Source organism: Sturnira hondurensis, unplaced genomic scaffold, assembly GCF_014824575.4.
Source record: "Sturnira hondurensis isolate 20B ecotype Veracruz unplaced genomic scaffold, ASM1482457v3 Scaffold0022201, whole genome shotgun sequence".
NCBI classification, from domain to species: domain Eukaryota; kingdom Metazoa; phylum Chordata; class Mammalia; order Chiroptera; family Phyllostomidae; genus Sturnira; species Sturnira hondurensis.
Genome location: NW_028094832.1, coordinates 3,763,542 through 3,776,153, shown reverse-complemented (window position 1 = coordinate 3,776,153; position 12,612 = coordinate 3,763,542). Strand labels below are relative to the sequence as shown.

At 41.3% G+C, this 12,612-nt stretch overlaps 1 protein-coding gene across 8 annotated transcripts in view; it reads left to right on the top strand.

Annotated features, from left to right (window-relative positions):
• UTRN (utrophin) overlaps positions 1 to 12,612 on the top strand; it is a 451,811-nt gene that overhangs the window by 436,331 nt on the left and 2,868 nt on the right. For all 8 annotated transcript variants that reach the window (XM_037034777.1, XM_037034776.1, XM_037034775.1 and 5 more), the window contains 3 exons: positions 2,572 to 2,680; positions 3,938 to 4,030; positions 8,870 to 8,892. In XM_037034777.1, the coding sequence (XP_036890672.1) occupies positions 2,572 to 2,680; positions 3,938 to 4,030; positions 8,870 to 8,892 (225 nt within the window). The remainder of the gene's footprint in view (positions 1 to 2,571; positions 2,681 to 3,937; positions 4,031 to 8,869; positions 8,893 to 12,612) is intronic.

The window sequence follows — 12,612 nt, the reverse complement described above, 5'->3', positions numbered from 1 at the left end:
AATGAGCTGTTTTCAAGAAATTAAGTAACAGATGTTTATGAATTTGCAACTATGATATCCTAACCCTGGGCCGTGTTTTAGGGCAGTTGCTTGCAAAATTTCTTAATAAGAAGTACAATTTACGTTTGATGAATATATGCCTGAGTGATAAATATAAAATAACTGCTGTTATAAAGAAATGCTCTCTTCTTTTCCTCGCCTTCCTCCTTCCCGCCGTTCCTGCCTCCTCTCTTCCTCCCTCCTTTTATTTCTCTCTCTTTTTGTCTTAATTCTTCCCTTCGGCTGTTCCATTTTCCTTGTCTTTTTTTTTTTAGTGCTGATCAAAAAGTCGATTTATCAAATCAGTTTTATAACTCATCAATAGGTAATAGTTTGAAATTTTGAAAAACACTGTTTTTTGAGACAGAAAAGTTTCTGCCATTTTGGTGCCTGCAGTCTTATTAGGGACCATAACAAGATAGCAGGATATACAAGATGGTTTTTGTATAGAGACATAACGCAGCGTAGGGAATTAAGCCCTTGATTACGTCTAGCGGTGAACTAATAGGAATCATGTCACAGAATTAGTGATGAAGATGCCCTTTCAACGGGTACATATGGTGGAGAATCCCCGCAAATGGACCTGGAACTTCCCTGCTTGACCCTGGACATCAACATTGGTGTCAACTTTTGCCTTTTTCTTTGGCCTTTGCAGCAAGGGGCCCCAAGGCAGTGACAGGCCTTGGCAGGAATGCCACTCTCCAGGGATGATTTTACTGAATCAAAAGCAGAAACCGCTTTCTCTCCAGTGATTTTCTCAAACTTTAGACAACTGTCTTTTGCCCTTGCTATTTGTATCTTTTAACATGTCGGCATCATTTGAAATGGCGTAACTTCTGCATTACCTACAGAGCAGGCCAAAGGTCACCCATTGTATTTTGACCATGTACTTTTCTCTGTGTCTGTCACTGTTTCAGAATTTGTGTGAAACTATTTTGGTCACAGGTTCCTTTGGAACTTCCAAAGTGTGCAGCATTGGAAAGTAAGAGTCCCCCAAGAAAGACCCCAGGCTGCGCCCTTTTTAGGTCCTCTGGACTGTCTGGTGTTTGCCTCTGTTACATTACACAGAGGCCACAACCTCTGCGCAGAGGGAAGAGTTACATTGTTCGTATTATGAATCTAAAGTTTCTGAGTGGTGCCAATGTAAGGGAGGAATTTTCTCTTGAAAACTCGTGTTTAGAATGTGAAGTATTAGCTTTAACAACCTGGTACGTAGATAATAATCACTGCTGAAGGAAGCCATACTCTGAAAGCTTCATTTGCCGTGGTCTGTTGATGATATCAGGAGAGCTGAAGGCCCTTTGCTGCCTCTGCCCCCCTTCCCTTCCTCCATCCATTAGACTGAGCTGCCTAATGGCTCAGGCACCTTCAGGATTGCTCAGTGCCGCTTTTAGAGATAGCTGATGTCTGAATGACTCCGTGCATCCCAGACCCTGCAGTTCTTAGCTCTTCTTAGTGACAGCGTGCATGCCCGAAGGAGACAGAAAATGCAACTCCAAAAGTAAAAACTGACAAACCCACCAGGCTTCAACTGATACGGATTTAATGAAAAATCAGCATCAAATATACGTTATTTTCTTTTTTAAGGTTTTGTTTATTGATTTTTAAAGAGAGGCGAAGCAGGGGAGAAAGAGAAGGAGAGAAACAGAATCAGATTGGTTGCCTCTCACATGCCCCCAACCAAGGACCTGGCCACAACCCAGGCGTGTGTCCTGACCAGGAATTGAACCTGTACCTTTCAGTTGTAGGACAACACCCAACGCACTGAGCCACACCAGTCAGGGCAGCATCGAATGTGTTATAGCTTCTGCATTCTTTCTACAGTGGGTCATATTTCCTAAGTTGACCACACACTTCTCAATGTGCCCATCGTCGTTTCAAAGCTTTGTGTGCATTTACCAAGGGTTTGCTGGGCGTCTGATTCTGTGCTAAGTGCTGTAGGAACGCTCACTGATCACCTCAGAGCCCTCTGATCCAGGCGCTCCTGTCAGTGCCCCTAGCTTTTAGAGAAGGAATCTGAGGCCCAAAGGGTTAAACATGTGCTCGGAATTACACGGCTTCTGAGTGACAGAGTTCAAGTCTAAGCATCTGAATTCAAAACTGAGCTCTCAACCACCCTCCAATATTGCCTTTAAATATTGATTTATACTTAAAAATGAGCTGATTTTGAAGTTGGATCAGAGACAAGGAATGCTGATTTTTTAGAGATGAATTAAATATGCTTCTAAATCCACGTAGTTGACCTAAAAATAATAAGGAGAACAACTAAGGAGCAAACCTGACATTGATACATAAATCTTTTGATACAACCAAGGGGGTTCTTCAAGTTGCCCAGGCTGAAAGGGAAAGACCACGTAGTGCTCAGGTAAGTCTAGTGAGGTCTAATGTCTACAAATGCTAAAGTGTATTTGAAAATGTCTGAGGGTGAAGAACTCTCCGTGTGTGGTGGGGAAGGGAAGGGAAGAAATGGAAATGGTTTCCTTAATAACGTTCTGAATCTCCCTCTGGCCTCCCCTCCGAATGTAACTCCAGCCTGAATCTGATTCCCGCATCAACGGCGTCTCCCCCTGGGCGTCCCCTCAACGGTCCACACTGAGCCACTCGCCTGACCCGGACCCCGGCCTGCAGCTCCACCAAGCGGGTCAGTGTCCCCAAGAATTGACCTCCCCCCTGCACTGCTCTGGCCTTTGCCGTTTGTTTTGTTGTGGGGTTTTTTTGGGTTTGGTGGTTGTTTTGCCTTTTCAAATAGCGTTCTTACACAGGGGTGTCTTAGGGCACAAAAAAGGTTTTTTGGTCTCAGATGAGTACAAAATCATTTTAACAATGTCAAAAATGTAGACGTTTAGAATAATAGCTGTAATGCACATATGTAGATGTATATGGTGGGGAGAGGTAGACCGAATTTTGGTGAAAAGAGAAAAAAGTGCTCTTTCCTTTTCGGGATGAACAACAATTGAAGTTTTGTTTCCTTAAGGAGGATTCTTTTCTTTTTTTCTATATTTTTGGGTAAGTTATGTTTCTCTAAAACCATACTTGTACATGCTCAGAATATAATCGTAAAAAAACATTATTCCAAGCATGGTTTCTCTGCCCAGGCCTGCGCACTCAGCATTCCGCTTTCTCCATCCCAGTCTGTGTAGGCATTGCCGCCCTGCTCACCCCCATCTGAGGCAGAGGTCCCCTCCAGCCTGTCATTGGTCACAAAGAGGGCCTGTCAGTGCTGCTGGGAAGGACTCTATCACCCAGCCATTCTGCAATGACATTTTGTTGTTGCTAACATTCAACTTCCAAAATTCCACTGAGGATCATGTACTTTAACCTAGTTAATTTGTTTATGAGACCGTGTTTGCTATATTAATCAGGAAAAAACCTAAAATACTAATATTATTTTATTTTTTAAGTAAGAATTATTTTGCTATTGATTATAGAATGAAATTCATGAAAGCATGAAGTCTTTCGTGGGATACCTCTAGCTGCGTGGTAGCAGAAGCAGGCCTGTGCTGAGGTCTCAAAAAAAAACAAGGGAAGATGGAAAAGGAAATTGGAGAAAATTTTTCTCATGTGAAAAATATTTCCAATGCAAAATAATGAAGTGAAATTCCAACTAACAAATTGGAATAATATGACATTATATATTTTTTACTCATGAATTTTTAACCTAGCACATGGATTCTTCTCATAGACACATCTAGTACATTTTATTTATGTATAAAATTATATTACCAACAAATTAATACTTAACTTGTTTTGGTATTTTTCCCTAAAATTGTCATTTGCTATGAGAATTATTTTCACATTGGTGTTTAGAGGCCACAGCTAGTATTTTCTGCTGGCGTCGGTTTTGCTGAAAGCCTGGACATTAATTTCAGGATGCCTGTGTTTTTTATCTGCTGTGCAGCCCCGGAGGACCTGCTGGCCCCACCCCATGACACCAGCACAGACCTCACAGAGGTCATGGAGCAGATCAACAGCTCGTTTCCATCCTGCTGCCGTGAGTATGCGCGACCCTAACGGCACCACTGCGCCTATTCCTTCCATTTCTTTTTTTCCAGTTGTATTCATAGGTAAGATAAGAAAAACCTCTATTAGAAACAGGATTGAATATTACTTGAAAATAAATCAAACCTTTTCTATGTCACCAAAGCCCATGAAGTTCAACCCAGAAACCATCGCATCCCTGGGGGGGCAGTGAGTGCAATCCTGCCCTTTGAGATTTTTTGGGATGCCTTGTGAGCAATGACATGAAGGCAAATAAAATAAGTCTACTTTTAAGAAGAAACTATTCTCTTCAGTGCAAGCTAGCATAAGAAGCATGTATTACTTTTAAAAAGAGAGCTTTTAGTGGCAGGCCAAACAAGGCATGAAAATGGTCTCTGCTCCTGCAATTCCCTCTCCAGACGTTGATCTCTGATGTCATCACGTACAGATACAGCTGGAGATTATTTTCAGATTTTCCTCTTTTTCACTCCTGCTTTCTTTTCTTCCTGGATAAAGTAGTCACTCTATAAAGACCAAACCATTTAAGGTGTCACAGATTAAGACCCTGTGAACTTTCCACATGAACAACAAAGAGCCAGATGACCAAATAAAAGCAGTTCAACTCCCAGGGGAACTTATTAATAATTCTTAGCTATTGACTTTTTTTACCAAACATTTCATCTTTAGCTTCTTGCCACTCCGCAATTTCTGCTGAGCTCTCGCCAAAAAGACTTCTGCAGTTTGACACAGAAATGGTGGACTTGTAGAAGCATGCGTACTACTTAATGCCAAATTACACTGTAAATACTCTTTTAAAGGAATGTGAGCATATTATTTATAATTTTTATGAATTATAACTGATTTTTAAATCTAGGTGGCCATTAAATTAAGATTCTAGTATGTATATATAACTATCATTTGTCCTACATTATTTATGTGAAATATATATGTAATAAAACAGCCTCTCATCTGAGTCTTTTTTACCTTCTCTTTGGAAAATACTATCCTAAGATATATGGACTTTATTTTAAAAGTGTCTTTCAATTTATGCCACTCTGCAGTTTATAAAATTCAGCATTAGCAGGAAGTTGAAACAGCTATTTGAAACATAGTTATCTCTGAAATTTTAGAAGTATTTGCCTGAAGGACATACAGTAGTTTCTACAGCACATAAATATACTTCTATTTGGGAGTGTGTCATTTTCCAGGTTATTATGTGTAGGTCTACTTCCCCAAGGCTGCCAAGTCGCATTTGTTTCCTCTGTCTGTCCCCACACTTGTCCCCAGAGAGTGTGTGCGCACGCACACACTTTTTGGCCCTGGAGACACGTAGAAGCATTAAGTCCGTGGGTCATCAGACTGTTGCATTTTTTTCTGGGCTTTGTAACAGTCCCCCCAAAAGGAGCAGATTAAATCTTTTGTATTAATTATACTTCAAGGTCGAATTTTTCTAGAGAATTGGTTCTCAGTTGCTACTTAATGACTAGATAAAACTTCCTCATAGTCTTTCTAAGCCAGAATTTCAAAATTAAATTTCTCAATGAAATTACTTTTTAGGTCAGCTTAAATGTAAATACATTAATAACTAATTAAGAACAAATTCTGTAAATCAAAGCCAATTAGAAGTTTTTATTTAAGTGTCCTGATGGGCATTTTCAATTTAAAGTCAGTTTGCAGTGAGTGCTAGGGTGAGAAATGATTAAATTTATGCTTTACAAATGGATATAAAAATGTTTAATTTCCATAATAAAATTTTTATACTAAAAATTCATAATGACTTTTTTAAAGTTTGTATTTTGAAGCAGTTACTCTTAATTTTTCACAGTATATTCTTATATCTTGATATTGTAAAAGCCCGATCTTTATCATAATTTAGAAGAGTATGTAATTAAAAATAAATCATAATCTTAATTGTAGGGCAAAAATTAATCTTAAGAGGTGAGTGTGTTCTTCTCAATTTAGGATCTCCTTAAAGGCAAGTATAAAATTTCCATTGACCTAATCTTATCAGCTAGTAGTAGATATTATCAGTTCCTGAGGAGAGTGTGTATCTTGAGTGGGACCCCTATAACAGGTTAAGCCCCCCTTTGCACGGATGCCATCTCTGCCTGCGTGATTCCGCGCTGGGAGAGTGGGACACGGAGCCTCCGGTTCTCAGTCTTAAACTTGTACCTTCACACGTACTTGTACTATGTGTGGTTTTCTGTGGATGAACATTATTACTCATCCTGTGTGGTGGTTTTTTTTTTTTTTGAAGAGCTCAGGTACATCCCATGTAAGAAATGATAAATAGTGTATTTTAGAATCCTTTGAAATTTAAATCTTATTATTTGTGATTTCTGCTGTTATTTTGGTTTTAGTTTTCTCTTCTTGGTATTTATATTCTATATTTTGCTTTGACAATATAAAAATTTCCAAGATAGGGATAGCTATACGTAAAAAATAAAAACTTAATTGACTTATTTTTTAAACTGATACATATTTTAAAAATTCTACCTAAAGTTATTAAGCCTTTTAAAATTTGATGCAGAATAGAAATGAGGCACCTAATACAGACTTGGTGTCCAGTACATGTTTCTGAATTGGATGGATGGGTGGATGGGTGGATGGGTGGATGATTATATTTTCCCACTGGGAAGGTTAAGTTGTTGAAGTTTCCTCGGATCGTACTCAAAGGTTCTGTAGGATTCATTTGCTTTGCTGTTTCTGTTAAGTTGCTCAGCTAGCAAATATTTTAATAAGCCTTCAAATTCCCAAAGCTTACTGACCACATTTGGAGAATTTTTTCTAAGCAAATCAGCTTGGCACCCTCTAATGCCAAGCCAATCTCATGAGCTCCTGTTACTAATAAGGACTTTAAAATTGCTTGTCAGTAGCATACAATGAATTGATCTACATGTTAATCTTGACTTTTGATTCTTTGTGAATTAAGAATCAAAGCATAGTCACGAGGAAAGTTCTACTCCTAGCTATCTTGGAGTTAAAATGAAACTATTCATAAATCCTAATTGCATGAATTGCCTACTTAAACATGGCTTTTTAAAATTTACTGTATCTATGTATTGTTGCATGTAACACATTAGAATTCCTCTGTCTTGAGTTAATATCCCAATTGGTTCTGGTAGTGCCCTTGAATTATGGCCTTTTAAAATCTTCTTTTAATCATTTACCTTAAGTTTCAGAACAAAGAGGCAGGTATTTCCATCTCTTTCTCTCAAGGAATTAATGAGAGGAATTTAATTGTGTTGCTTATTAACCAATGCACATACTAAAATTTCTACTAACTGATGTAACTTTTCAGTTACTATAAAATGTTTTGTCAGTTTTTTTCATTTATGTCATCTAAATATATGGGATAGTAGTAGTAAGATGAGTATTTTTTTGCTTTAAAAGCATAAAATGCTTTTAAAGTCATTTTTAATGACTTTAAATGCTTTTTTAAAATTAAAAGCATAAAATGCTTTTAAAGTCATTTTTTAATCTTTAGTCATATTTTCACATGAATTGCCTATGTTTATGAAGCTTGAGTGACATTTATCAAAAACTCAGAACATACAAAAATGCAATGATTTTCTGATTTCTTTAAAAAACATATTTGTATAATTTGTTCAGGGGAGTACCCATAACCTTTTATTTGATAAAAAGTAGGGTTTTAAATGTTAGTTTGATTTCTATGCAAAATTGCTTAGATTTCTGTTCCGGTTTGTTTGTTACTTGGAGGAGAAGCACAGCTCCCCATGTTGTACCTCCACTGTCCCTCAGGTATGGCTCACGTGTGTGAGGGGGTCCCCTGGTTTTCTTCCTCTTGTGACTTCCTGCTGTGACTGGGCTGGGGTGAGCCCGATTCTTCCCCCAAACACAACCGGGGCTCACGCTTTCCCTCCAGGCATCATAAGAGGGTCTTCTCATTTGCTCCTTTTCCTCACAGAGCTGCTGGCACTCACTGTGTGCTCATGGGTATCTTCAGTTTCTTCCCTGAGCACAGAAAAATGAGAGGGGGAAGGACTGACATGTGCTAGATGACCAGGGACAGTTCTCCTTTGACCCAGAACAGATGCGACCACCACTGGAGGGTCGAGTGTGTGAGGATAATTAGGAGATTCGTCAGGGAAAGGGAGAGGTGAAAAAGCAGAGGCCTCAGGGGGGGTGTGGCTAGTGGCTGCCCCCGCAGCACCCACCAGAGCAGCGCCCACCATCGGTGCCCTCTGTGACAGGAAGGCATTGAGCTGCAAGCCAGAGGCAGAGGGGAGTGAGACACCAGCCTGACTTCTCCAGGGCTCTTAACTGGGGTTATCTAAGGCACAGTTGTTAGCAAGCTGCTCGAAGACTGCCAGGGACTGGGCCAGCCCTTTCCTCCATGGAAGCACGTGCCACAATCTTCCTGGACTTAGGGGCTGTATGGTGAGTCGAGGGTGGCAGGAATGAAAGGCTCGTGCCCCTCCAATTCCCTAATGCCTTCTTGGTCAGAATTGGTACTACTCAGCAAAATATGCAGAATTTGCTCTGTTCTAATACATAAAGTGAATACCTGGCAAGTTTTCAACAGGAAATGTTGAGATTTTTTTGCAAAGCTAAGTAGTCAGCGAGTGCTTTAGTGCGTGCTTTTTGATAGAACCACTATTTGCTTTGCATGTTGGGGTGGAGATTTTGCATCTTAGAGCACCTAGCCAAAAAAAAAAAAAAAAAAAAACCACACAAAAAAACACACAGAAAGCAAAAACAAAACAAAACCCTGTTTCTTATTAGCATCTATTAAACATGCTGGAAATGGTGCACCTTTACATGCCTGCGAGGGGGAACCAGCCAAACCTCTGTACCACCTTAAATTTATTTCTTTTGTTTTCTCTTTCAGCAAATCTCCCCAGCAGGCCACAGGTAAGATTTCATTGTTTTGTTAACAAACATTTTAACATATCAAAAGAGAATTTTATTCATATATGATTTGAAATCAGGGAAGTAGCCCTCTGTCTGGACCTAAGACATGTTACAAAACAGAGGAGATAGGCAAAGTTTTTAAAGGCAAAATTTGCAAGAAGCTGACAGCCAGAGATGGGTTGCTATGGGAAACAAGGCCACAAACTTACACTGTTCGTTTTCTGATTGGTGGGACATTTGGACAGTGGTCGCCTGACTGAGTGGTCAGCAAGTGGGACTCTGACAGGAGAACAACCAATAGCATATGGCTGGGCATCTGTCAAAGCTGGGTGTTTTTAGGCATGAGAGAGAAAAAATGCCCTGAAAATGCAAGAAGGACCCAGGAAGGACTCGGCCAGTGTGTGAGGATTGTGGGAGATTAAAAACCATTCCTATGTGAGTGAGAGGGTGGTGGGGAAGCTGTGTCTTTAGGGGAGATGCAGATATTGGTAGAGCGAGCAAGTAAAATATGCTCAGAAGAGGGGGCGACATGGGTTTTAACGACGTTGGGCCGAGCGATCTACAGAGGACACGTGGAATGGGTTTTTAGAATTAGGGAGGGTGGGACATGGGGACAGAATGAGGGATGTGCAGATCTCTATATGGAACAGGGCACAGGAGATGAAAGGTGACCAGCAGTCTGGAGCATTTCGTGGTAGCCTGTTATTGTTCAGGCTTGTAGAACAAAGCTTTGGGGTAACCCCCCAGCCGAAGTCAGACAGAGAAGTTCTTGGTTCCTCAGGCAGTTTCCAAGTCCAAGGAGCAGAGTCACTTACTGTAAGCAGCCTCAGAGTTCAAGCTGCAAAAATCCAAAGTTGGGCCACAACAGTATTAAAGTTCCTGTAAGTCTTCAGGTTGGTTGGCTTATGTGTTGATGACAGCCTAGAATAATTAGGTTAGCTGCTATCAGATTTAGTGCTGCCTTATTTCCCATGTAAATAAATAAACTTGCTTGACATTTAAATGTTAGTTGATTCAGTGCAACAGTTTACAGTCTGGGGAGGGGGAACCCCTACCAAGGCAGTTCTCCCAGATGCCCCAGATACCCAGGGCTTGATCCTCTGTGCTCTCATTGCTTTTTAAGAGCCTTGTGTATACTGTGTGAATTTTGCCTGGAAAGATTCGGCTGACCACTCTTCTCCCAGATACCTACGTAAGGTGGCTACCGCAGCCTTTGACTTAAAAACAGTGACTAGAGCAGTATACAAAGGTGGTTTTGTTATGTTGGGGGTAGGGTGGCGTCTTGACTGTTCATTTAAAAATCCACAGCCTTGTGCCTTTCAGTATTTTCTTTATCAGACACTCTTAGTAATAATGTGCCACAAGACCACAGATCTTGAGAGAACATTTTATTAATCTTCTTGAACCATTGGAACTTCTCCTGATTGTCTTATCTGTTGGCAAGAGGAGCTGGGATCTTCATGAGAAGCCCAGTTTGTCTTTAGGGACCTGAGGAAAGACAAGGAACCTAAAACCAATGAGTGGACTGGGGTGTGAGAACTTGTGAGACAAAAGGACCTCACCCCAGGGAGCAAACTTCCTCTTCCGATTGCTTCTGTTGTCTTAGTGACTCAGGAGCCAGGACTTGGGGCCTTGAAAAGAGTGAGCACGGGAGGGAGTGTCAGAGGTGTGAGATAAGACTAGAGGGAGGGCCATAGCTCCTTAGAGATCAGGAAAGCACACAGGCCCAGGAATAGTGTGACTGCCTGTCCGACAGCGTTCAAGGACACCCAGATGCCTGTTAGTGAATATAATGTGAGGTTGGTGTGGGCTGTATGTCGCTTGCTCTCTGGCTACATTCAAGTTCATGAACACAGACATCAGAGTAGGCTGAGGATTGCAGTTAACCCAAGTTGAAGTTCTGGTTTTGTCCAAGAGAGGGCATAATGCAATTCGAAGGAAGAGTCAAAGGAGTGAAGACAATGATTGAACCAGGTATCTAAGGTTGGTAGGGAGAGAAGTGAGGATGCCCTCAGGTGTGGGAGACAAGAAAAGTGTGGGAGAATCAATGCACTGTAGTATCCAGGGATGGATGAAGTTGGGTCCTAGTGGAAGTAAGCTGGAAAGGTAGAAGTGGTGGTCAGAAGGTGGGATGATTGAAATTGGGATTGAAATGTTGGAGGGTTGCAGGTGTTGGTAATGGTCCATATTTGGAACTTTGAGTGAGTGGCAAAGGAGGGTGGAGGACAAGTGTATTGGAAGCGAGGACCTCAAGGAACCAAGAGGCCAGAGTATTGGAAGAACCATCTATGTGGGTGCTGAAATCATTAAAATTTTAAAATAGCTTTAAAATTGGTGACAGTGAGCCATTTGTTCTTCGAGAAGTAAGGGAACGTTGACCCCAGGGGTCAGAAAGTGGCTACGTAGTGGTGGTATAGTCTGAAGGCATGACATTCAAAGCTGGGTGTGTTTAGGCATGAGAGAGGAAAAATGCCCTGAAAAACGCAAGGAGGACCCAGGAAGGACTTAGCCAATGTGTGAGGATTGTGGGAGATTAAAAACCATTCATACGTGAGTGAGAGGGTGGTGGGGAAGATGTGTCTTCGGGGAGATAGAGATATTGGTAGAGTGAGCAAGTAAAATATGTTTTCGCGGGGGGGTGCATGGATTTTAATGATGGTGGGCCGAGCGATCTACAGAGGACACGTGGAATGGGTTTTAAGAATTAGGGAGGGTGGGACATGGGGACAGAATAAGGGATGTGCAGATCTCTATATGGAACAGGGCACAGGAGATGAAAGGTGACCAGCAGTCTGGAGCATTTCATGGTGGCCCATTATTAAACGAGTATAAAGAACATGATGAGCTGAATCCTCAGGCTCTCAAGGTCAGGTCCAAGCTGTGAGGAATGGGGCTCAGGAAGGGGAGAGAGACTCTTCTCTGAAGTCCTCAAATACTTTATAACAATAAAAGTGGTCACAATTTAGGGCTGAAAGTGCCCTTAGAGACCTTCTGTTTTTACTTTGTTCTAGTTCTTAGGAAATTGAGTTGTAAAAGAGGTCAAATGTTCCTGGTTTAGTGGGTGAAGCACATACAAGTCACTCATTCCAGGGGGCCCTTTCCTCCTTTCCCCCTTCTGTCTGCATTCCTTTTCTCCCCCCATCAGCACTGGCTTCCTCTTCCCCTCATGTTCCATACCTTGGTGTGTTTTCACCAGTGTAATTGTGCTAATATTTACATTGCATAGACTTCAACTTTTAGAATTCTGCAAGCTAAAATGAGAATTATTGTGCCCCTCTTTAGTAGGCACTTATTTCATTGTAAATAGGGACAATAAAGTGTATATAAATAATGAAAAAAACATCCTTTTAGCCGTTATTTCAGTATGAACCAGCACCAAAGTTTTCATTAATATGGGGCAGCGTGTTCCTTTCCCGGGTGGAATTAATTTCTTCCCTTCTCTGTTCCCAATGTGCCTGGCACTTTCTGTGAGTGGCACGTGCCTCCTGTTAGCATTGAACAGAGTGCGCTGTGCAGTGTCTCTCACACCTGCTTCATGCCCAGGGCCTCACCTCCGTCCCCAGGAGCCCCGCACGTCCCGGGGGCCTGCCGCCAATGTTTGCTGAATTTTGGCTCCCTCGACCATGGCGGTGAAATGAAGAAACAAGTTTCTGAAGCATCTAAATCTCTCAATAGTAATGAGAGAGTGAGCTGGAGGTGGGAGTCAAGATGAGTTCACTG